Source organism: Montipora foliosa, chromosome 9 (assembly GCF_036669935.1).
Source record: "Montipora foliosa isolate CH-2021 chromosome 9, ASM3666993v2, whole genome shotgun sequence".
Lineage (NCBI taxonomy): Eukaryota > Metazoa > Cnidaria > Anthozoa > Scleractinia > Acroporidae > Montipora > Montipora foliosa.
In genome coordinates, this window is record NC_090877.1 from 12,445,201 (window position 1) to 12,469,766 (window position 24,566).

A 24,566-nucleotide genomic window follows, 5' to 3' on the forward strand; every position below is an offset into this window, starting at 1 on the left:
AATAATAATAATAATAACTCTGTTGTAAGTATGACATGAGTAGAAGTGAGAAATGGTATGAACATCAACCGGAAGGGGTAGTGGAAAATGAAAAATGTAAGATCTTGTGGGATATGACCATCCAGTGTGACCATGTTATCGACGCCAGAAGATGTGACATTGTTGTTGTTGAGAAGGAAAATAACAAGGCAATCATACTGGATCTAGCTTCACCCTGGGATCACAGAGTGTATGAAAAGGAAGGTTAGAAGACTGAGAAATATCAGGATCTAAAGAGAGAAATTGGAAGACTATGGGGGTTTTTAGTCATCTGGAAGTGGTACCGGTAGTCGTTGGTGCACTTGGAGTGGTAAGCAAAAGGTTGGATGCATGGCTTCAGAAGCTAGGTGTTACCATCAGAACGGGACTGTTGCAGAAAACAGCCTTGTTAGGCACAGCTAGGATTCTAAGGAAGCTGATGGAAAGCTGAAGGAGAAGAAATGACACAAAGGACCTTTGGCCATTGGCTACGGCTCGCCCCTTTGGTGTTATGTCGGCATAACATCTGCCAGAGCTAAAGCGTTACATTTACATAATAATACAATACAGCCTTTATTTATAGACAATATTAAATTCAAAGCTAAAGATTTACCATGATTGAGAAGAAATTGTACCACAGGAATTAGAACCCTTTTCCATTTATTTATGTCAGCAGTGACTCGACCATAGAGTCTTCTGATGATCTCAATCAGCTTGGGAATTAAGGATTTGTCAGAGCAACAAAGGGTATCCAGGATGTAGATTGCTTCCACAAGACACTACAAGAAACAAAAACCCACTGGTTTGGAAAAACCATATCATTCTTTGTTACAGTTTAATTTGCGCATCACATTGCAGCATCTTTCATCAAAAAAACAATATTCTTTTCACTGATTCCAAAATTAAATAGGTACTCACTGCCTCAATTAAAATCGCATCTTGTTGTTTACTTGGTTCTGAAAAATAAAAACAAAATTAATACTTGCAATGTGTATATATTTCGACCCTGTTGTGTTTTTGTCCAATCTCTTGTTTATCTAAATTTCTGACACAATAAACAATATTGATAGCTAACAAAAACTTAAGGCAACTAGAGCATTGTCAAAATGATAATAAACACAAAAGCCATTATTGTATGTAACAGAAGAAAGTGAAAAGGACGTTCATTTTTTTGTAAAGCCAAGGTCAATTTATTGGGCTCATGTGTTGCTGTGAAAGGACTTGATGAATGAAATAAATGTAAATGTATTGGAAGTGCAGATTATAGACGAAGAATGAGAGAACCTTTCAGTTTTACTGAATTTTTCAGGTGACTATAAAAGACAATAATAATTGTTCAGATTGTCCAGTTTAAGTGCAAGGATGTCTTTTTTCTTCGTCTATAATCCGCACTTCAAATATATATATACATTTATTTCATTAATTAAGTCCTTTCACGGGAACACATGAGCCCAATAAATTGACCTGCTCCCAACTGTGTGGCTTCATAGCTCAGTTGGGAAAGCATTGCACCAGTATAGCAGAGGCCATGGGTTCAAATGCCGTTGGAGTCACCTGAATTTTCAGGTGAGCATAAGAGACAATTGCTCAAATTGTCCAGTTGAAGTGCGAGGATCTGTTCACTCCTAGTCTTTTATCTTTTTGTCGCCCTGACTCTAACCTGTTTAAGATCACTGAGTGTGAAGATCTTTGGAGAGATCTTTGAAGATATCTACTGGATCTTGGCAAGAACTGCAAAGGATCCTGAAAGATCCTTTGCAAGAGAGTTGGGTTGTTTTAAAAACACCGTAATGATGATATTGAATATAACTAATACACAGACTAGTACATGCAAGTTTGAAACAATCAGCTTAACACACAAATATCTTACTTCGTTCACTCTGTTCGAGAAGCCGCAAGCAATATTCACAAGCTCTTTCCTTTAGTTCTTGCTCACCAGTTTTCACACCATGACCACTTGCAGGAAATAGTTTTGAAAAGCTAACATTGGAATAGCTTCTCTGGTGTTTTAATTGTCTTGCTGCAGAAGATGCCAGGCCTTTCGACCCAATCTCCTCAGGGTCAAGAGGAAAGTTCAAAGGAGTCTGTGGCCTGGAGCTGTTATTGCTTGATATGGAATCTACATCTGCTTTGTCATAAAATTGTCCAAGAATGGGGGAATGGGACACAGACTGGTCACCAGGTTCCTGCGGAGATGACCGTGATAATGGAATAGTAAAGTCACATGAAGACTGGGAACTAATGGAGATATTGTCTGTCATTGATTGACTCTGACTGAGGGTGCTAAGGACAGGGGATGCAGACAGATGAATGGACTGACTTATGTTTTCCATGGAGCTTGAATTGGATGCTGTCACAGAAATCATTGGTGAATGAGCACTTCTTGGTGATCCAGTAGGTGCCGTTGGGCTGGTGAATGTAAGGTGATGAAGCCATGGCCGTAGCACAGAGAAACTGTGAATGTTCAGAAATTGGTCAGGGAAATAGTATTGAGCTGTGAATAAGAAAATACAACATGGTAAACATGAAAATAGGGGAAAATCAGATAATTTTAAAATTAATTACTTAATCATGCACTTGGCATATTTGCCTTGCCCCATAGCAGCACCATGTCTAGAGATCAATCTGAATTAACCCTTGCTGAACACCTTCAAATTACCAGTGGGCACACTACCTCCACTGTCCAATGTCAGGAATGTAGCTAAAGAAAACCACTTGGTAACAAACAAACCCTCTTGTGCTTTAATGTTTTGGTTAAATTCAAGAGGTGAAATGGTCCCTTTCAACCCAGTAAATTAGACAACAGGCAGCTCTTAATGACACTCTTGTGGAAAAATATTATCACTATGGTCAGCACTTTTTCACTTACCAATACTCAAAACTGTAAAGAAATATCTTGACGATGTTCCATCCACCTCAGTAACCAGCTGGTACTGTGATAAACACACACACACACAAAACAAAAATGAGAAACAACATAATTGCAATCAAACATCCATCTACCACAATTTATTGAGCACCCATTACTGGTTCTTGTCTCCATTCATTGTAAAAATATTCACCTAGAGATTTAGTGCATGAAATAAAAAATTATTGTTTTGTGGTGCCGTCACTAATACCTGACTGTATTATAATTTACAGTTATTCAGTTTGCGGTTTTGGCATGTGAAGTCCTCAAACATGATTGGCTTAAAAACAATACGTATTTCGGATATTTTTAGCTGATAATGGTTTTCCAGGTCACACTGTAATATAAAATCAATGGGATATCTTAGTTTGTAACATAATGATGATAACAAGAATACAGTAAGTATTGATTAATAGTTACTCCTCCTGTTCCTGAAGAATCTTCAATAAACTTTATCAAAGTCAATCTATTTAATGGACAAACTCAAGAAATTTGTGTCAACACCTTTGCTTGCTTCTAAAGCTGATACAGTAGGTGAATACCACAGACTAATGAATTAAAACTGAAGTAATGAAGTAATGAAAACTGAAGTAATATGGGGCATCACAACTAAACAGACAATTTTCATTTCTGAACAGCAGGGATAACCAGTCAGCGTATGTCTTCCAGAACCAACAACTAAAAAAAAATAAAATATTGAAATTCTAACCCCTTTGGATTTTCCTCCTCTCAATATCTGTCTCTGAAAGGGATTCGGAGCCGAAACAGTGCTGGCATTTTTCAACCAGTTAGCCATCTGGCGACTGACTTCACTAACACAATCTACACAAAATAAAAAAAAAAAGAAACCTATTTGAATCTCAATTCAACTAGTCAGTAAAATGAATATTGTAGTTCTCAAAATACAGCTACATGTAGTAGGCAATGCCTGTCACTACCACACCTCAAGAAGCTAGGGTGTGGTCAATTTGCATGGGTGAAAGGTTAAATTAATTGTTTCAATTTGAATTATCTTAGTTGACTGTCAGTAAAGGCAATCAAGCAGCTACATTCCAATATTTCCTCTTCCAGCTCCACCCCCAACCATTTACATGTACAACCTGGTCTGTGTGACAGCGATTATCAGGGCACAACAAAAACACTGTCGGAAGCTAGTGGAATGTTCAACACTTCGGGATAGCGCTTTCTTACTGTGGATTGCCTGTCAGGCAAGCATCATTTGAACATGAGTGTTGCATTCCCGGTTTTTCTGTGATGCAAAATTTTGAACAGACATAAGCATTTACTAGGCAGTTCAAAAGAGAAAAAGAATGAACATAAAGCATTTTGGGGCCAGCTCCTCAGAGACATGGCCTAGTAAGAAGAAATTACATTTTGTCTCACCCGGCATTATGCTGGTGGCTGTTTGGAAGTTCACCCTAGATGCCGGTAACATTGTTTTTCCTTAACCTGCAACCAGGTCACTCCCCAGCTTTCCCAATCTTTTAAAGAACAAGCTCGCAAGCTCATTTCTTGCTTCCGAGCTAATAATCCTTGGAGCTTGGATGAATTTCTAAAGGTATTTAGGACTTAAAAGCAGATGGAAAAAATAAACTAACTAATGCTTGCGGCATTAAAAAAAAGATAAAAACCTTGAAATATCACAGCATTATCAACATGAAGTAATAAGTTCAGAGATCCAAGGGACATTGTTTGTAATTCCACAGGCACCCCAGTTTTCGTTAACCATCTAAAAGAAAAAATGTTCAGATGTTGATCCCATTAACCATTTACCCTTAGGTTAATACATGACAATGTAGATTTTACTTTTAATTAGCTAAAAGCTCAACCATTTTGCAATGTGGCACTGAGGTTAATCACTTCTCCATCCATTAGTTTTATCCACTTCTAGCAGTGACTCTGTATACCAGATTTTACTCTTACTAAAGAATGTGCAAAGAACTTTTCCTGTGACGAAGCAGTACTACGAGGATAAAGGTGCAAGTTGCTGACAGAAGTACATTGTAAAGTAGGTTCAAGTTAAATTCAGAACAGAAAGTTACATTTTAATTTACTACTTGACTTTACTTAATGCTCACTGTATTAGTTGTGGAACATGTTTTGACCAGTATCCTCTTTCTTGACCCTAAAAAAAAAAACATTTCTGGTAAGTTGCTTACATGCTCCAGCCATTTAAATAATAATAGTTTAATGAGTGCAAAGGTGCAATGCTTTTTTAATGCAGTACTGTTACAGTAGTAGTGATCAAACCCATCGGCAAGATCAGGCTGGGGTTACAATGTAGGTGCCTGAGAGAGTGTGTGGTATGTAACACTGCTGGCCAGCAATGCCTCACAGCCTCACAGGCTAAACAGACTGTGGTAAGAGGTCCTATAGGCAGTGGTAGATCACTGGTAATCGATTTTATAATTGAAACTCCTGGGTATCCACTTTTGTTTGCTGTATTCTTAAATAAAATGAGGAATTAAAGGCCCGTCACAGCACACATCTATTCAAAATAAAAGAATATAATTTTTAGGTGTGGCCAATCGGATTTTGGGGCCATGGGAAAAAGTGCTAGCCTTGTCGGAATGAGATGCAAACTAATGAATATCAAAATAATGGCTATTGTCAGTGGTTCAAAACTTACTTGCACCCAAACCAGAGGAAAGATTACTGGAATCCATTTTTCTTCTACAGGATGATCAACACTATCAATGATGAGCTGACTGGTAGGAGTTACTTCACGCAAGATAGCAGCGCACAGAAGTCTTAACCTCTTAGGACATTGCTGAGATTCACAAGCAACTTTTTTAAGTTCATCAATTAATTCAGTTGAGAGACTGCACCAAAGAATGGAAAATAATAAGCAGTGTTAGTAAAAAATTTTATCAATGCATCTACGCAGGTTTTTTTAGAGAATACCAAATTAAAGTGGTATGTGAAATGTGAGACAATGAAACTCTCTTTGACAGGTGATCACAAGATAAAAACCCATTTAAATAATGTACCATTGTACCATATTTATATGGACACTTCCACTTACTTCTATTCCAATTAAAGATAACAATAATTGACAACTGGGATAAGGTTTTCTAAATGCCTATGAATGGATTTTGCAGAAGTCAACATGGAGATCACCCTTGATATAGCATGGATACAACCTTGCCTGCATCTATAATGGTAGGCCCTGTACAATTTTTATCCAAAACGATTCCAAAGGAATGGCACATTCTGTTTACTTGAAGCAATTGTGTTTGTCTTTTCTGTTTGCTCTGCTATCAGGAGCAGTACTAGCATAAACAGAGGTGACCCATATCATTTAGAACTGTGTATTTATTTTCCCCACTTACATGATCCTACAGAAGTAAAAAATTATTTTGCACAGTTGCACATGCCCGTCCAACAAAGTTTGCTGGAAAGCTGGTCGAGTTTAAATTTTATTGATGCATAAGGTCTGGAAGAGTAGGTGGACCAGGCTATGATGAACAATCATTGTACATTACACCTTCGTCTGTATAGTTCTGTCCTTGGAATCCTAAATATCTAACGTTTTCTGCAGTTACAATACTTTCCTGTGCACCTCGTAGAACTGCTTTTTACATATTTTTTTTACAAATCTACACTCTTTCCTGTTATTTTAATTTCTCTAGTGTTACAGTCTTTTTGGAGTTCATCCATGGAATATCAGAGAAAAAATTGTTTTATGGTGACTGGGTTATGAATAATCAGCCCCTAAAGATGAACTTACTGTCTGTACACTTTGAATTTGCAAGGTTTAAACTGCAAAGGACCTGTGAGGAAATGCCATCACTAAATGATCTTTGGAGCAGAAATGAATGGCCTATGGGGTTTTGATTTTGCAAGGCAGAAATAATTATTAGTGTTAATTGCTTTTTCAAAAAAAAGAGTGCGCTACATGTACTCGTTAAAAAAAAAATACATGATGGCTATTTGTAAGGGACCCATACACCAACCTGTATTTGCTATTCATAGGGGAGTCTTCTTAGAATGATTATTACAGGTATGAAAACACTGGGAAAGTCTTATTATCATCTTAAATTCTTTTATATACAGTTCAGCTATCCAACAACGGCATTGATGCCCATTTTTAATTTCACAAAATACTTTCTTCGTTCCATGTCACTGGCCATCTTGCCTGCCTTGTATTCACGTTCCAGCAAGAAACGCTGGTGGACAAATCTTATTATGTTTTTCACCAGGAAGCTGCTATGTTGTTCAAGGTTAGGGTTCGAACCTGTAATAATCATTCTCAGAAGACTCTAGTTTTACAGGTTTGAAAACACTGGGAAAGTCTTATATCATCTTTAAGCTATCCAACAACGGCATTGATGCCCATTTTTAATGTGCACCAGGATGAAGTTCCCGGTGTTGTGGCTGTCCTCTGTGAGTATATGGGTAGGTGGGCATAGCAGGTCCATGGTAACTACTTGGTGTAGGCACTCATATGATTAAGGACGCTCAAGTACGGCTAGGGATGAAGAAGAATGCTTAAGTACACTTAGGGATGCTTAAGTACAGCTACATGTAGGGATGCTTAGGTACGGTTAGGGATGATTAAGCATAGTTAAGTATGCCACCTGGGACCACTATATGATTGACTACACCAGACCACTATATGAGTGCCTACATTGGTAACTACTTGGTGTAGGCAATCATATGATTAAGGATGCTTGAGTACGGCTAGGGATGAAGAAGGATGCTTAAGTATGCTTAGGGATGCTTAAGTACAGGTAGGGATGCTTAGGTACGGCTAGGGATGATTAAGCATAGTTAAGTACGCCACCTGGGACCACTATATGATTGACTACACCGGACCACTATATGAGTGCCTACACCGGTAACTACTTGGTGTAGGTACTGTACTCATATAGTCCACATCAGTTGAATAGCTGCCAAAACTTCAACCTGCTCAAACAAATAATAAGAAACAAAATAACAAACAATGGCAAACATAGGTCAGTGCACGGGTCCCCTACGAATAGCTGCCAAAAAAATAACTTCAAAACTAGACAAAGTAGAGGCTACATGTAGCCATTCTGACATAATTTGTGATCAGGGCATGATATCTTTAATCAATGACCTTCACAAAAAATTCAAGTGTGATTAAAAGAAAACGTACCTTCGTCTTTGTCTGGTCGCCGCTACCAGCGAAAAAAGGCGCCGCAAAATATTAGTACACTCAGATCCGCGCTCCCGATTTTGCAGAGTTCCTAAGACTTTGGTGCAGAATTCCTTGAAGTCTGGTTCTTGTAGTAGCCTGAAGGGAACCGAGAAGTATTTCAAGATATTTCCAAATATGATAGAATTCATGTATTAGCAAAGAAACGTCCATTTTACCTCGCCTGCTTCACTACAGTTGAAGGGTCACTCGCCGAATGTTCGGCCATTGCGCAGGTAAATATTTCATATATGCTACCAAGTAATGTCCTATGAAACTGAAGGTAGAAAACTAAGGCCACTGTCCAATGTCGTGTTAACAGAGGTTTAATAATTGTTTGAATGCAATGACAGATCTCGCTCGGTCGCTCGCCTAAGATTGCAAGCTCTTCCAGAGAGTTGTACTTCTACTACTAAATGTCCTTTTCAAGTATGGGGAAACCCTCTGGGGTCCCTCTGGGGAGGATGAGGTATCTGCGCCTTCAAACCCTTATCGTAGCGGTCTGGGAAAGGAAAGAAAAGCTTTTCATGTTAGCAAAGCATCATTCAATGGCGGCTGGTATGGGGGCGAAAAGGAAACTAAAGAAAGAGAAGAAAGTCCTTGTGTTTGATGAAAATTCTCGAAGGTTTGAGATCAATTTCACACTTTAAATTTCATATTATGACGCTAATATCATCATTTGTGTCCCACGTTACTCGAGCCACACAAAAATAGCCCACAACAAAAGTCAAAGATTACCTCTGTGTATAAATCTGTGAAACTCTTTCTTTGTTTTGTTTGATGGTTTGATGGTTTTTTGCTCTTGTTTTTCTTGGGTGACGTCATCCGTGAGAGTCACGGGTTTTTACACCGAGGATGAGCGAAGAGTCATAATATTAAAGTACGTACCTGTATCATGCATTCTCATGATCAACTTCCTCAAATCCCATTATATACTTTGTTTACCCCTCAAAATTTTGTATAGGCATTGATTTCGTTTTCTCTTGGGAAATCTTCATGTCCCAGCCGAATTTGCAAACAATTAATGATTAGGATCTTAAAGGCCCAGCTTCAACCGATGCAACCAGCTTCAAACGATTTTCACGTATGAAAATCCCGCCAAAGCTGAAATTTATCCAATCAGATCGCTACATGTACAATGAGCGATGCGAATTTCCATAACAAAAACAAATGGTCGTAAAGCCTGTCGATTGAAGGTGGGTCTTTAAAATAACTGAGGAGAAAGTGCTGCCTTTGTAAGTACACCAGCAAATGGTTAGACTTTTCATTTCTTCTCGGATAAGGACTATAAACCGTAGGCCCCGTCTCACAAAATACCTTGTGTTCATAAGGTCCATGTGCAACGTTAAAGAACCCACACACTATTCGATAAGAGTAGGGGATGTAGTCCCCGGTGTTGTGGCTGTCCTCTTCTCTCCAGCAGAAGTGGCCGGCTTGGCAATGATGTCTCTAAAAAGGCTTACGGTGTATGAGGCCACCTAAGCAGAGACAGCCGCAAGTCAAAAACGGACTTTGCCGTCACTGCTGGAACATGTAGCTGGAGATGTAAAATTTTGGGAGGTAAACAAGATGTATTATGGGATTTGAGAAAGTAGAGAATTAAAAATTTTGTTGTGATTCTCAGGGAGTATCTTCTTGGATTTCAAAAACGAAAAAATGAAAGGAGAAAAAAAGCTCAAGAAGAGTTCATAATGAAAGAAAAGGAAAAAAGGAGGGAATTAAAACAACAGGTACAGTGTATGTGGAATTGGGATCTGATATGACAGTGCTAGCCAGCTCCAAAGCTGTTTCCTTCAGGATGATTTTCTTTTCAATTTACAAACCAAGGCATGCAGGAAGAACCCAAAAATAGAAATAAACAAGTTCATGCACAGGGTTATTAAGAGGAAGGTATCTGCTACAGATATCTATCAGATAAGTGTACCAACCCACAGAACAAAACATCTCTAAATGTTAATTGGCAGTCAGCAAGGCTCTGTTGCACATAATTTGTCAATCATATCTCTGTTGTTTTATGAAACCATTACAGAAGAAAATGTACACTGTAAGGGTGAAAATAAAAATTCTCGCTGTTTTTTCCCTCTCTTTTTGATAGAAAAAACGCAGCATGTTGGACCAAATAGAGAAGCAAAGGAGAGAATTAGGTGAGCTCAGATGCCAATCTTCCTTGCAAAAGCTCACATTTACAACTTTGGATCTATGCAAGTACCGTATCCTACCATTCAAGAGGGTTACATGTGCAAGTAACTGAGGGATTGGTTCATGCTGGGTGCCTCTGTATGACTTTTTGATGAGATTCATTTACAGGGGGCCTGCAAAAGGAGACATAAGAGAGACAATGTCATGTCCACACGTTGAAGAATGTACAAGTAAAGTCCACCAAAACCACAATATCTTTATTCACAAAAACTACACACTCTGTGTGTTATGTAAAACTACTGAGTATGAAAAATACCTGTATGACTGTGAAACCGCTGGTCAGTAAACATTACAGAGGGTTGGCCCCTTGCAGCTTGGCTCCATTCCTGTGTGTGATATCTCAAAGTTACCGGTAGTATTATTCAAACTATTGGAAAGATATTAAAGGGCAAGCTAATTCTAGGAAGAGTGCAAGATCACCTCAGATACAAAGGGATTCATTTAAAGGCAAAACACTAATTTTACAATAATAATGTTGATATCACAACTTACCTCTTTTTCATTTTTCAGAGGCACTTGAATCAGACATTGATGATGAAGAGGAAGATCAACAGGACGTTACATCTGTAAATACAACTTATGACCACCCTGAGCATGTTGTCACTGTTACGGCAATCAATGATATCAACATGGAGAATGGAAGATTTGCGTGTATTGGACCAAACAGGGTGAGCAATAAAAATCAAAATGATACTATTAATAGTTTTCAATACAGTGATTCATTCGGTGTAGAGAAAGTGGGTTGATGGCCACTGCATCATTCAATTTTTTGTAAAGCTTCAGCCCCCCCCCCCCCCCACCTCTCTCTCCCCCTCTCCTCCAGGCATATCCCCATAATTTGAATCTGTTTAATCTGTCTAATTCCAAGGGGAGGGGAATGTTAAATGGTAAAAGGAGAAGGCGAGAAATTAAAAAAAAAAAGTTGCAACCTGTGTTCTGTTTTGTGATTGCATACAGCAGAAGTATTGGCAGAATCAGAGGCCAATGCAAGAACAGGACAACATCTTGATGTGATTCTCAATATTGATCACATCACAGAACACCCATTGCATGATTAAGGATTCGATGTTGGAATCAAGAGCATTTCCCTAGCCCTCTAAGTCCCAAGAGAGCCACATTTTACTCTATCTAATGCTAGACAAAGGTTTTAAAAAAGCTTTTAATACTGTATGTTGTAACTAAGTTGTCTACATTCTGTTCTCACATGATAGAACAGTCAATTTTTCACTATTTCACGGGTTATTTTAGGAGAAAAAAATCTTACAATATTAATGTTTCTCATTAGAAGCCATGAAACAAATTTTTGTTCAGATAAGTCATTTATTATTTTATTGAACAGACACTAAAATAAATGAAACATCATCACATTGTCTTCTTCAGGACACTTGAGTTATGCACTGAAATACATAAGAGAAAACTCACTGTACACCAGACAGGTGATTCCAGGGCAATTGAACCACGACTCTCCTTTATTAATTTTCTTACACATAATCTGCCTTATTTTAGTTTATATTGTTTATTCCTTAGGGTGTGATAGAAACATCAGGTTTAAAAGAAGATGATCCCCCAGTCTCAGAAAAAAAGGATGTCAAAGTTAAAAAGGCTGAAAAGTAAGCTGATTACAACCATTGGCAGATGTTGTAACTTCATAGGTAAACTTTATTAATTTGATGTACGGTAAGTACATCAGCAGGGTGATATCTCTATCTGATTGCTCCAGTCATTAAACATGAGCACCCTTTTAATGAATTCTTTGTTGTTGCAGGGTAACATCCAAAAGCCAAAGATTTCACAAGAAATTCAGAAACAAGAGAAATACCGGTAACAAGAAAGGTATGCGTGAACAAGATGGGCGACCTGGGAAAGATAGAAAGAGGAAACGTATTCATTCAGGATTCCATGGTAAATCAAAGAAGTCAAAGAGTTGATAACAGTCAAGTCCTGCACAGTGTTGGGTTAGGAACAGAAGTACAGAGAAGAAAAAAGCCTCAAAACATTGTGGGCATCACAATCCCCCTTTGTCTTACAAGAAGGGAGACACTTTAAATGCATCTGTTAAAATTTGCGGGTAACCTTCAACCCACAGGCATTGCAAGCCATGGAACAATTTTCATATATGAAAATCCCACCAAAGCTGAAATTCATGCAATCAGATAACTATGATAAGCAATGTGAATTTCCATAACGAACACAAACCGTCGAAAAGCCTGTCGGTTGAAGGTGGGCCTTAAACCTTTTTACATCTTGAAAAAAATATTTTATTGACCAACATTTAATAACTATTACACACATGGAAATGATGGCATTGAATCCTAATCAAGGCACTGGGGTACAGAGCACACCCCCATAAGGTATCTGGCATGTATTATGCTTACTAAGCCTTCTGCTGGTTCTGTTGTACTTATTTTAAAATGGACTGGGCTCTGTTAAATCTAGGCTCAGTGCAGAGATCTAGGAAAGTTGTGCCGATTTTTGTGCTAGTGTAAAGGGGGTTTCGGACTGCATTGTCCCCCTGATCATATGACATGGAAACTATAATAATTATCATTAATTTATACAAACACAACATGACTGCTAATGAAGTAAAATTTATTACAGACATCAACATCGAATGAAATAGTTGAGAGTAAAGAACTTGAATTAAAAAAATAATTAAAACTATCTTGTAATCAAAAACTGTTCAACTATCTTTTTTGTATCTAAAAATATTTCAAGTTCTTGTTCATGTAATACTACCAACCTCGATGGAATGTTTGAACCATAACATGCAATACCGAATTCTAAGCTGTCCAAACAAAGTTAATCACAAATAATTACCGTATTTACCCGTGTATAAGTCGACAACATTATTATGTTAATTTTGAATAAACTATTTAGCTGGAACTTGGCTCTAAATCTTTAACCCGTGTATAAGTCCAGGGCAAGTTTTGGAGCTTCTTTTGAGGCCATAAAAGGTTGACTTATACCTCGGTAAATACGGTATTGATCAACAACAACAACAACTACCTGTACAACTTTGTTATTCCTATGAGAGAAAAATACATAAATATAATTAGGGATGTTGCCTACTAATTCAAAGGTATTTTTTCGTGGTTTTATGAATATGTGGGAAAAGCAGATCTCTACAAGTGTAATTGAAACCCAAAAAGAAAATTCGGGGTAACCATGCATTCTTTAAAGATACCGAATCAACAATATTGGCAAAAAGCTTTAAAATACAAAGCAATGTATGGCGATCCTTTCCAAATTAAAGCTTAATTATCCCTGAAAAATGCATGGTTACCCCCAATTTTCTTTTTGGATTCCAAGAGCATTTGTTAAGTTCTGCCTTCTCCCCATAAATTTAAACCGCGCAATATCCCTGCATTAGTAAGCACTACCGATAGGAAATCCGATTATCTAGAGATGTGCAGAACGTATGCACAATAACAATAGTAGGCACCGTCCTTAAGGTAATAATTATATAAATAGTAAATATTTAAGGGGGATACTGGCAACATTACATGTAATAACTGATAAATTGCAAAAAAATGCCAGTTTTCTATTATAATTACACACAATGGGCCATGTTCTTTGAGCAAGGTTAGCTCTTACACGTCCTCTGTTCAAAAAGTTGGTTAAATCACTATCTGACACTGAATAACTCAACTGGTTTGATAGCGCTTATCTGCTGGATGGTGATTCAACTTGATTGCTTCACAACATCCACCTTTTGAAAAACCAAGACTAGTTTCATTGAACTCCACAACAATTTCTTTATGTTGATTGGAAAAATCAAGTGTGTTTCTGTTAACCGTACTTGAAGCATTTAGCTTTGCTTTTAAGCTAACTGCCACAGAAATAGACCTATACATGAAAAATAAATACCATCATTCAAAATGATAGAGTTCTATATGTCAGTCCAAAGTACCAGTAGTCACTTAATTGCTTTTCCACAATCAAAACAGGTAGCCAGGTTTTTCATTTTATTTCAGTGCCAAGTGTGAAAGAATAGAACAATTACAATTATTACTCCCAACACATTACCACATCTCTGGTTGATGAGTAGAAGTCAAAAGCAAAAATACAGAAGTTGCTGTGGAACCAGTGATGGAGTAGGTAATGTTTTTCAGTATTTGATTCATTGTAAATAACAAAATTATTATGTTATTTTGAAAGTTCTCAAATTGCAGGAGCTGTATGACGGTGAGTGCAATTTGAGAACTTTCAAGACATCACAAAAATGCAATAGCATTCATACAACTTCCTAAACATACTGACTGACAAATTTGAATTTTCATGTCAATAGTGCACAGTGAATTGCTTGTCAATCTTATTCGCAGAGAAACATCAAGCCAGGTTTAACCCAGATCATTTCACTTTTCTGATGCTAAGAAAGAAATAATGTTCACAAGCCTTCTTTTCACTCAGTTATCTTGAGTTACTACAGATATCAAGGTAGTGGTCTAATATATCAATTAACTTCAAACAGGTGATAAGAACGTGACCTTGCCACTTACACACTGGCTTCGAAAGGTTTGTTGTTCCAGTTCTCCAGGACTCAACATGGCAACCACTTAGACAAGAACTTATCTTTTGTTTTGGCTGACTTTTCAGGACAAAAGATGCCATTGAGTTATTCCTTTCTGGATGCACATGATTTCTTGTGCTGCTTCCAGTCTTTCTTCTGGCACTCTTTAGAACAGTAAAAAGCTTGTTTGCACTGTCCACAGACCATCATCTTCTTCTCCCTTCCATTGCAATTTTTGCATGTCGCAGACTTGGGTATGACCACCTTAGGACATGGCAGCTGTTTCTGTGTGTTACGCCCTAATGCTGAAAGAAGGTCCAACATGTTCGTTTGCTGCCTGAGTGCCAATGGTCTTCGAACTAAGCCTGGGCCTTCTGCTGGCTCTGGAGGCTCCTCCCCTTTTAGCTTGGCAACAAGATAAGCATAAAGCTTCCTTTTCCCAGAGAAATCTAACATACTTTCCAAGTAATCCTTGGATGGCTTGTATTTGAGATCAATAAGAAAATCCAGCACCCCTGTCCAGGTAGCATTGGACGGGTGGGGGCAGTCACCAGCCACACACCTTTGACACAGCTGACCCAATCCTGTCACACACTCATAACACGAACTCTGGAACACAGCGAGTAGAATACCATCTAGAACTTTACGATCTTTCTTCCTGTGAGCTGGGAGGCATTCAAATGCAGCTTTCAATGCCTCAAGCATACCTTGTTCGGCTGCCATTTGAAGTGGTGAATAATGAAGGCCACATGCATCTGTCGGATCAGCCCCTGGTAAATAAACAGCATATACATGTAGGGTTCTTTACTTTGCCTGCAGTTTTTTGTTTGAGTCTACGAGGAACCCTTTACAGGCAACCAGTAAAATCAGTTGACCAAAGCCCCCAGATCATCATGTGCTAAAACCAGGAACACCGGCTGGAAGACCAGAACACCAGAACACCCAGGAATTTCATGGAACACCGGAGCATCACGGAACACCCAAAATAATAAAGACCAACAAAAAAATAAATTATTAAAAATACAATAATTAACCCTTTGACATCCAAACCGGCCTAAACCGGCCAGACTTAGTATTTTACTCTGTCTAACGCCAGACGATTTTACTTGTCAATGGAGAACCCCTGGGAGTGAATCAATGGGTTAAAAAAGCGCTTTGGTTTTCTACTGAATGGAACATTGTTACAGATCGCCATCTTGATAGTGCCTCCCAACATGGAGAACGATGGGTGAATTACATTCAAGTCATTTACAAATGCAAATGATCCAGCTATGATCAACTCAATCTGTGGTGATTATTTTTGTTTGTCAGGTATTATTTATTTATTTTATTTTATTTGTTTGCCACACATACAAGAAAGTAACTAAATTACAGTAAGTTACAACAATCTAAAAGGATAGCTATAATATCATGTGAAATTATATTACTTTACAACAGGACAATTGCAACTCACACCAGGAGCTTTCTTAAACCATGTAAGTTTCCTATGGCAGATCGCCAAGCTTTAAGTGTGGAAAGCGCAAATACCCAAGTTAAAGTACTTGCATATATCACTTATCCCGAAAGCATTATTTTTTAAATGCATTTTCACTTTAATTGTGTCTCGTTCTTAAGGTTAGGTAAAGTTGTTCAATAAGCTTATCAAAAGGTTACCTTTATTTGTAGATTCTACAAGGCAGAAGTGATTGAAATTAGTGATGACTTGATTGTAATTCACTCACCATTCTCCATGCCAAGAGGCAATACCAAGATGGCGATCTGTAATGACGTTCTGGGCACTGGTTGTTCAAAAGCTGATTAACGCTAATCCCAGATTAAAAATTAACCAAGGAGTTTATTTCTCTTCTCCTAAATGCTGTTCAACGCTGATATTTGGCAAAACTTTACATTAGAAGAAGTCAATCTTGAAAAACAAAAGTAAACGAAAGAACTTTTCACCAAAAAGTTGAAAACATGAAACAAAAGTTTACACTAATCCTGGATTAAGTTAATCGGCTTTCGAACAACCGGGCCCAGGTCATCAGAAAGTTTTGTATTTTACATAACTTATTTTTCTGTTGGTCTTTATTATTTTGGGTGTTCCATGAAGTTCTGGCCCCAGTTGTTCAAATGATGGATAGCACTATCCGCCAGGCAAATCACTATCCAGTGGATAAGTCATAGCGAAACCAATTGCACTATCCAATGGATAGTGATTTATCCGGTGGATAGTGTTATCCACCTTTTGAACAACTGGGGACTGGTGTTCCTGGTTTTAGCACATGCCCCTCAGATCATTAAAGGCAATTATAGTTTGTTGGAACATTATTTGCCACTGAGCCTCACTGCCTCTTACCTGTTATGTGCAGAAATGCAAGTAATTAGAGAAATTAGAGAAATGCATGTCCAATTTTGATATCCAATTCAGCAATAAAGGACGTTTTCCGTGTTTCCATAGCCTCATCTAAACACGAGGCGGAGTTGGGAGAATTAGAGACAGTTAATCAAAGCAGAGACGCAGTTGAGGGTTTGCAATACTGTCGAGAATTAGATGAGGCTATGGAAACATGGAAAAAAGTCCTCTATTGCTTTTACAAAATATTTCTCAAAGATAATGTAACAAATGAAGGAAAATGCTGGTTTTTTTACTTCTAGCTTGAAACAGATTTTCTTGATACACGCTCATATTTCCTACCAGCCAATCAAAACGCGCGTCTGACAACACATAACCAATCAAAATTCATGTGATGTCACAGCCGTGCTCCCATACTCTCCTCTAAACACAGCTATTGACCAATGAGAGTGCGCGTATTATCCTAATTATTTTATATTAAATCTGACGTGTCCCTTTAAGTCTACACATTTGCTCCCCATTTCTAAATGGTTAGTGTGTTTTTTTTAGTTACGGTAAATGCAGCTGCTTATCTTTCAGACTGGAGTTTGGGGGACACTTTGTGGTGTTGATTGTCTGTATTCCCAGATGTGAATGATGTTGCATTTCTGGACATACCTCTTACAGGCCAACAGCCTTCTCATTAAAAATTTAATTCCCAGTGTTCTACGCACGTACCTGCCTTGCAAAGAATTTTAATGATTTTTGGCTTAAAGCCATAATAGCACGCCATATGCAATGGCTGTGGAATCTGCTTTGATACTGTTCTCACTTGGGCCCCAGCACTGATTAAGCATTTTAAGTGCTGGGGCATTTCATGACAGGCAGCTTCATGCACTAAGGTCTTGCTGCGTCTTTCCACTTTTGCATCCAGAAATACTCCTTTGCAGAGCAGATCTTCGAATTCACTAATCGTGCCTTTCAAACCAAGAACCTTGCAGCTTCGCTTGTCTTGACCTACAATCAAAGAGCACATAAAGGTTCGGGCATTGTAAGATGCCCATTCCAATGCTCCAGGGGTGTTGCGCCAGAGTTCAGCATTTGTCATGCAGTATGTGGCCACATTGGACAATGACTTCCAGTTACCCATGTGAAAAGGAATGGAGCAGTTTGGCAGCTTGCGCTCTCCCGTCAAAAAACTCAATGTCTCAGGAGATGCTTGGAAAGCTCTTAAAATGGTGCCCTCAAAGCTATTAAACACATTCATTGAGTGAGGATCATCATCAGATATCACTTTGTCATAATAGTCCTCAGCATAGCCCCGGTGTTGTTTGTAACGATAGTCCAGCAGGGCTTTGCTCCAAAACCATGCACCAGAAGATGAAGCAAGCTGAAAAGCTTCAGAGTTGGATTTTTTCATCGCAAATCTCAGAGCTCCCTTATCATCACCCAACTTCATGTAAACCTCCAAAACGTGGTATCTCCAGTTGGCAAAGGATGACCAGCTGTTAAATTAATAACATTTAACAAAGTGATATCTTACGTGCAACCTTGAAAAAATGCTGTTTCAGCTTTACTGGACTCGATTCACTATTACATTCATGGAGGGGACATTTTTTGACTTCTTAATCTATTGACACCTCAAACATCCTAGGAGGCCCCCAGGAGACGAGGAAAATCATCTGGCATTAGAGTAAAATGTCACTCCAGGGGTCTATGTGCTAAAAACCTCTACATCTACTCAAAAACTTCAACACATTAGGGACCTTAAGATCTACGACGGCGACTTAAACGAAAATGTCACCGCAAAATATCACTTTGCTCTATCATAATTCTTTCACTGTTACTCTACATCGTTCACTTCTTACAATCTGGGCGAAGTATTGTAAAAATAAATTGGTACGAGCAGTTACAAAGTGAAAATAGAGAATGAAAGATTCTCTGTTGCATGCTTACGTTGTCGTCAAAACCTCAAATTTGGTAGTTTTAAATCATCCTTATGCAGAGTACCACAAGAATCCGTCCTATAAAATCTGTGCTGCACGTGCAGCACGTTTATTTATGCTCTTTTAACCAATGATATCATTGTTTTGCGCCGTTGCTATTGCCATCACTGTCGCCGTCGTAAAATCTTAAGCTCCCTTTTGACTCCGAGGGGTGAGACTTAATAGATTTTACTCTGTGAAATGCCAGATGATTTCACTCGTCAATTGAAAGCACACCTCAGGAGTGAATGGGTTTACACTAATTTGTTATTTTGCCTTTCCCAAATTCTGATCCTTGATTACTTGAATCGGACACTAAATGTAACTGATTTTCTTTTCTTGTTATTAAAGCCATTGACTCTTCGGAGTGAGACTTAACAGATTTCATTCTGTCCTACACCAGAAGATTTTACATACTTGTCAACTGGGGAGGTTCTGGGTTGATCGAGGAGTGAATGGGTTAACCAACTAGTAAAAGTAAAAAAAGTAAAGTGGTGCATTTATATAGCGCCCTTATCACAACGTCTCAAAGGCGCTTTACAATGATCAATTTACCCCCAGCGGACTGGAAGCATATACAGGTGCAAATTGCAGCCGCTTCTAAGCAGTCCATTCATGCTGGTACTCATTTTACCGACCTCGGAAGGATGGAAAGCTGAGTGAATTTAAGCGGGAAAGAAGGTCGCCAAATATTCCAGTCTCCGCAGAACCGGGAATGGAACCCGGGACCTTAGGGTTGGAAGGCAGAGATCTCACCACTGCGCCAACCCCTCCGCTGTTAGTATAAAAACTATGTCCCCTTCATTAATACATATATGTATTATTCTTCATATTTTACCCTGAATAATAATAGAACTATCAGTCTTTGCTCCTCATTCACTCTCTCCATCAAGGTGTACGATGTATGAATGAATAATAAAGCAACGTATGAGGGAATATATACCCGTAATCAACTAGGAAAGTTTCTCCCAATGCAACTCTGCAAAATATTCTAATTGGTTTAAGGAACAAAAATAATTATTTTGCTGCATCATAGCAAACATTTCAGTAATTTCTTAGCCATTTCTCTTCAAAACAAATACCCAGCCACCAAACACAAAATTAATAATACTTCATCATTAAAAATTTTATTCTATATTTTTATTTCAAGACTGTTTGTACCAATCCAGTTATAGAGTACTTTGCCCACATGGTTCGTAAATGAGATGACAGAATCATGAAAAACTTATGATTGGGAAAAGTGGACATTACTCTAAACAACGAAACACTGAAACAGCAAAACAAAGGACCATTACACCGTGTACATGTTTGACCCCACCATACATTGAATACTAACTGACAAAGGTTGGATTTGAGATAAAATATTGTTTTAAGCCTAATTCTATTGCTCCAAATCTCAGTCTTAATCTGAATCCTAATCTTAATCTCAATGAATTAGGAGCAATAATTTAGGCCGAAAACAACATTTAATCTCAAATCCAACCTTTGTCAGTAAGTATTCAATGTTTGGTGGGGTCACACGTGGTGTTTCGTTTTGCTGTTTTGTGGTTTAGTAATGCTCGGGATAAGTTATGCTTGTTTTTGTGTTAACACTGTTGTTGCTTGAACTCCCTACTGCTGGGGGGTATTGAAAAGGATGAGAGATTGCAAAGCAAGCCATCTGATGTAAGAGTGGGGCAAAAGAGGGAAGAGTAGTATTCCTCTCATTTTCTCCATGAGAAAAACTGACAAAGGCCTTTAAAATGAGAAATAGCTGTGTGAGCCATTCTGGTTTGGCTTCCTACAAGTACAGTGTACATGTACACATCATCAACTTATTATTAATTTCTGTACCTGTAGAACTCTGGATCCAGCTTCTCCAGTGTAAGATATATTTTTAAGGCCTCCTCACACCTTCCCAATTTGCGCAAGGTGTTGGCTTGACCGTGCACAGCACGAAAATAACTTCGCAAATGATTTTGTGACCAGCATCTTCCCTTGGATAGAGCTCTCTGGAAATCTTCGGATAAATTTGGGGCTACTTCCACAGCTTTGTTGTAAAATTCTAATTTTAAAGGAAAAAAAAAGATTTCAAACCTGTATGCGTTACCAGATTGTTTGAGCATTAAATTTTGTATCCTGCATTGCATTACCTTCAGTTTTCTTTATATGTTATTGGAGTTATCACTCAAGCATTGTTGCGGGTGGTGAGACTATATGAGCCGTGTGACTACTGCTATTTCATGAGGTTTGGTTAATAACTTGCAGAACTTTATTACATAAATTTGAAGCGATACTAAACATTAAGAACAACAAAAAACAGGACCGACCATACAAAACTGCCTGTTTTAACATGCACCAAAAACAGTGCACTGAAGGGAACTCAGATTGGTTGCGGGCTCAGCAGTAACAAGCATATTAAATAATAATGATAATACATGTGATTGAACCTATGATATCAACCTTTGAAAAAAGCGTGCATTGAGATATTCAAATTTGGATAATTTTTCATCATTGTTTTCCAATCATCTCTTGCACAGAATTTGATAGAGTTTTGCTTCTGCTTTTACTTAAATATTGCTATTTCAATCAGCCTTTTTGGTCATTAATTTTTGAATGCTCTGTTCTTTGCATCTGTTATAATTCAGTTTTGCTCTACTTAGTTCAATTTATTATGTCACATGTTGGTTTTTTTATGACTCTGATTCAATAACAGCTGTCTCCATAATAAAATTTAAGAAGTCTGAGCACAGTTGTATGATCGACCTGAAGCAACAAAAAATTTGCCAGCTAAGCTAACACGCCAAGGGCCACTGCAAAGATCAAGAACGCCTTGCAAAATACCTCCTTCTGACCACTTGCATTTTCACTTGCATGCTTTGATAAACAAGCTACAATTAAAGCTGCTACACTCAAGCTCTCGTTAAATGGTATGCAAATATAAAGAGGGAGGAAATTCTGCAGCAAAGCGCAGATCCATTGTTCTAAAACGACGACATCGTCAATCGTGGACTTCAGTTTCCATTTCGCGGTTCTGTTTCAAGATCGAGTTTCACAACCGTGCTCGGTTTGCATAAAGTAGCTTGAGCTGACAGCGGAAAGATTTCTTTGTCGTATTTTTATTTTGCAGCTCTTTCGATAAGCTACTAAGTGATCTGTCTCGGTATGGGACTTCATGAGAATCAAATATAACACATTTTGCAGTTTTGATTTTTACCGTAAAAAACAACAACTAAGCTTATCTATCTTATTAAAAGATTTTTATACCGGTTAACTTACCGAGAGCTTCTTCGTAAGTTGTAGCCTCAAATTGTGCCTTCACATTGTATGCTTCCGGGCTGTATGGGGATATTTCAAGCGCTTTATTAGCTTCGGCGACCGGATCGTTTTGCGCATAAGCCATTCGTGCTTTCTTTTCAGCTCTAAAAACAGCTACATTCGAATAGAACTCTTCCTCGGCGCCGAATTCTGTGGCTACTTCGTGAGCTTGAGGGGCAAGAGATTCTACATGCGATCTGAACTCGAGGTCGTCATCAATATTCCCATTTCCATACCGTTCAAACTTAAGTGGATACATTGGGTTGAAAATCGTTACCATTGCACCGAAATTCTCGCTCAACAGTTCCATAAATACGTCCATCTTGGCTGCCGACTGTGTCAAGGTCTGTCACGTTGTCTTCCAAAATTTTCGACGACTTTGGCGGGAAGGAACATTGCCTTCAAAACGAGTCAGGGCGAGCTGTCAGATCGGTAAACGAAACCGGAAATACGGCTGTCACGCAGGCTGGTGGACAAAATGTGTCACAGAAAGCAGTTTTGCTCTGAGTGTAAGAGAAATTTCGTCGTGATGGGCTGTTCTTTAATTTGTACTTGCCTCCCGCGCCAACAATCCTGCCAGCCAAGAGCCCATGACAAGGACCGAACATCCGCTCTACATTTCTGTCACGGCGTTGTCACAGGCCGATTTATTTTTATGAAGGGGGTAGTTTCTGAAGAAACTGTGGTGCTGCGTCGGTGGGGAAGTAGTATACAAAAAATTGATTTTATCAACGGAGTTGATAATGTAAGTTGGCCACCGTACAGAGATTCTAAAAGCTGACGTTTCGAGCGTTAGCCCTTCGTCAGAGCGAAACGTCAGCTTTTAGAATCTCTGTTGTTGTTGTGGCGTCCTTCAGTCTATATGACTATGGAGTAGCACCCTTTGATTTGGATGAGGAGCATCGTCTTGAATGGCTAAAGAGACCAATTCTGGAAGAGCAGCTTCTGCTGCAAAACTGACAAACAAGGACCGAGGGCTGCTGTGAGGTAGTACAAGCTTGCTGTCTGGCTGCTCTTTTTGCTCTGGCGGCATCATTTGCAGAACGAACTGCCTTCTCCCCACTTTCCAGACCTTGTAAAACAATTTGTTTCCACATAGAATCTCTGTACGGTGGCCAATTTACGTTATCAACTCCGATTTATTTTTAGATTGAATTTCCCATGAATGAGCCTCCCGCAGGATGAACTAACTTGCGGCATAGCGTCACCGAACCGGAACTGCCTTTAGTTTTTGCGGAAAAGGTAGTCTAAAACTAGATCGGTTGTAAAAAAAAAATGCCGTGACATAGGGTTAGTGTGGGAGTTGTTCGCTGCTGAGCCACAGCATCCTCACAATTAGAAGTGTGTGACGTACAGCACACTGAAAAACTTGCAAAGATGGGTAAAATGGAACAGGATACGTTAAAAAGCAAAAAGGCAACGGGGACTAGAAGTTTTCTGACAGGCTCCAATGCAACTATAACAAGATACTGTTCCAAAAAAAAAAAAAAAAAAAGAAATAGTGTTTCGTTTCCGGAATGGTAAGGGCAAGAGAAAAGATAAAATACTGTAGAGTGTGGGTCACTCGGTCTGCCATATTTATTTCGCTTCGTCTTTTGAAATTCTCGAGAAATAAAGATAGAAATGTGGACGCAAACTCTCTTGGAAAGGTGAGAAGCCTGTCGAGGAATATTAACCATTATTAAATTCTCAACCTCGGATAATGCATTTCGCGTGCTCTGATTGGTTCACTCAATCTCGGTTATCAGCTCATATACCTTGGTCTGACCTTATATGGTAAATAATGTTTTTGCCGGAATGCGAAATTACTCTTTGAATAAAGCCAAAAAGGAGAAAAAAAAATTTTTTGTGGAAAGTTTGGATCAATTCCGACGTTTAGAAGTACGCGAAAAGGCAAGAAATGTTTTTGTGATGAGCCTGCGTCTGTCTGACAACAAGGTATTACACAACATCGCATCAGTTCTCATCAAGTTTTTTTCGATTTCGCTCGGATTTGCTCGCTTTTCCGCTCGTATTTCGTACTCCCAAATTTTTGGAGTTGAAGGAATTTAATAAAACAATTATTCCATTCGCGCTTGTTGGATATGAGACTGGTTATAGCCAACTCGGCGCTACGCGCCTCGTTGGCTATTTACCATCTCATATCCAACGCGCGCTTATGGAATAATTGTTAATTA

The 24,566-nt window shown here is 38.6% G+C and overlaps 3 protein-coding genes across 4 annotated transcripts in view; 1 reads left to right on the forward strand and 2 right to left on the reverse strand.

The window, feature by feature from the left end:
• Nucleotides 1-8,399, reverse strand: part of LOC137972141 (AP-5 complex subunit zeta-1-like) — a 31,211-nt gene extending 22,812 nt beyond the window's left edge. Inside the window, exons 1-10 of the mRNA XM_068818978.1 lie at nt 8,267-8,399; nt 8,049-8,186; nt 5,556-5,748; nt 5,005-5,051; nt 4,558-4,655; nt 3,636-3,748; nt 2,888-2,951; nt 1,889-2,512; nt 937-974; nt 632-797 (exon numbers count right to left, since the gene is read on the reverse strand). Of these exons, the coding sequence (XP_068675079.1) occupies nt 632-797; nt 937-974; nt 1,889-2,512; nt 2,888-2,951; nt 3,636-3,748; nt 4,558-4,655; nt 5,005-5,051; nt 5,556-5,748; nt 8,049-8,186; nt 8,267-8,316 (1,531 nt within the window). The 5' untranslated portion in view covers nt 8,317-8,399. The remainder of the gene's footprint in view (nt 1-631; nt 798-936; nt 975-1,888; nt 2,513-2,887; nt 2,952-3,635; nt 3,749-4,557; nt 4,656-5,004; nt 5,052-5,555; nt 5,749-8,048; nt 8,187-8,266) is intronic.
• A 104-nt stretch (nt 8,400-8,503) lies between these two features.
• LOC137972144 (nucleolar protein 12-like) lies at nt 8,504-12,962 on the forward strand. Of its 2 annotated transcripts, none has more exons than XM_068818981.1 (6): nt 8,504-8,712; nt 9,712-9,817; nt 10,183-10,231; nt 10,797-10,954; nt 11,814-11,896; nt 12,052-12,962. In XM_068818981.1, the coding sequence occupies exons 1-6, from the start codon at nt 8,504-8,506 to the stop codon at nt 12,212-12,214; spliced, it is 768 nt and encodes a 255-aa protein (XP_068675082.1). In that variant the 3' UTR covers nt 12,215-12,962. The 2 variants fall into 2 exon arrangements, with proteins under 2 accessions (XP_068675082.1, XP_068675083.1); XM_068818982.1 differs by lacking the exon at nt 8,504-8,712 and adding an exon at nt 8,736-8,967.
• Nucleotides 12,963-13,098: 136 nt separating this feature from the next.
• Nucleotides 13,099-22,911, reverse strand: LOC137972142 (uncharacterized). The gene is made up of 4 exons (XM_068818979.1): nt 22,351-22,911; nt 20,926-21,136; nt 17,846-18,612; nt 13,099-15,566 (listed from the first exon to the last, which is right to left on the reverse strand). Exons 1-4 carry the CDS (start codon nt 22,709-22,711, stop codon nt 14,902-14,904), a joined length of 2,004 nt encoding a protein of 667 aa, XP_068675080.1. The 5' UTR covers nt 22,712-22,911; the 3' UTR covers nt 13,099-14,901.
• Between the last annotated feature and the right edge of the window lie 1,655 nt (nt 22,912-24,566).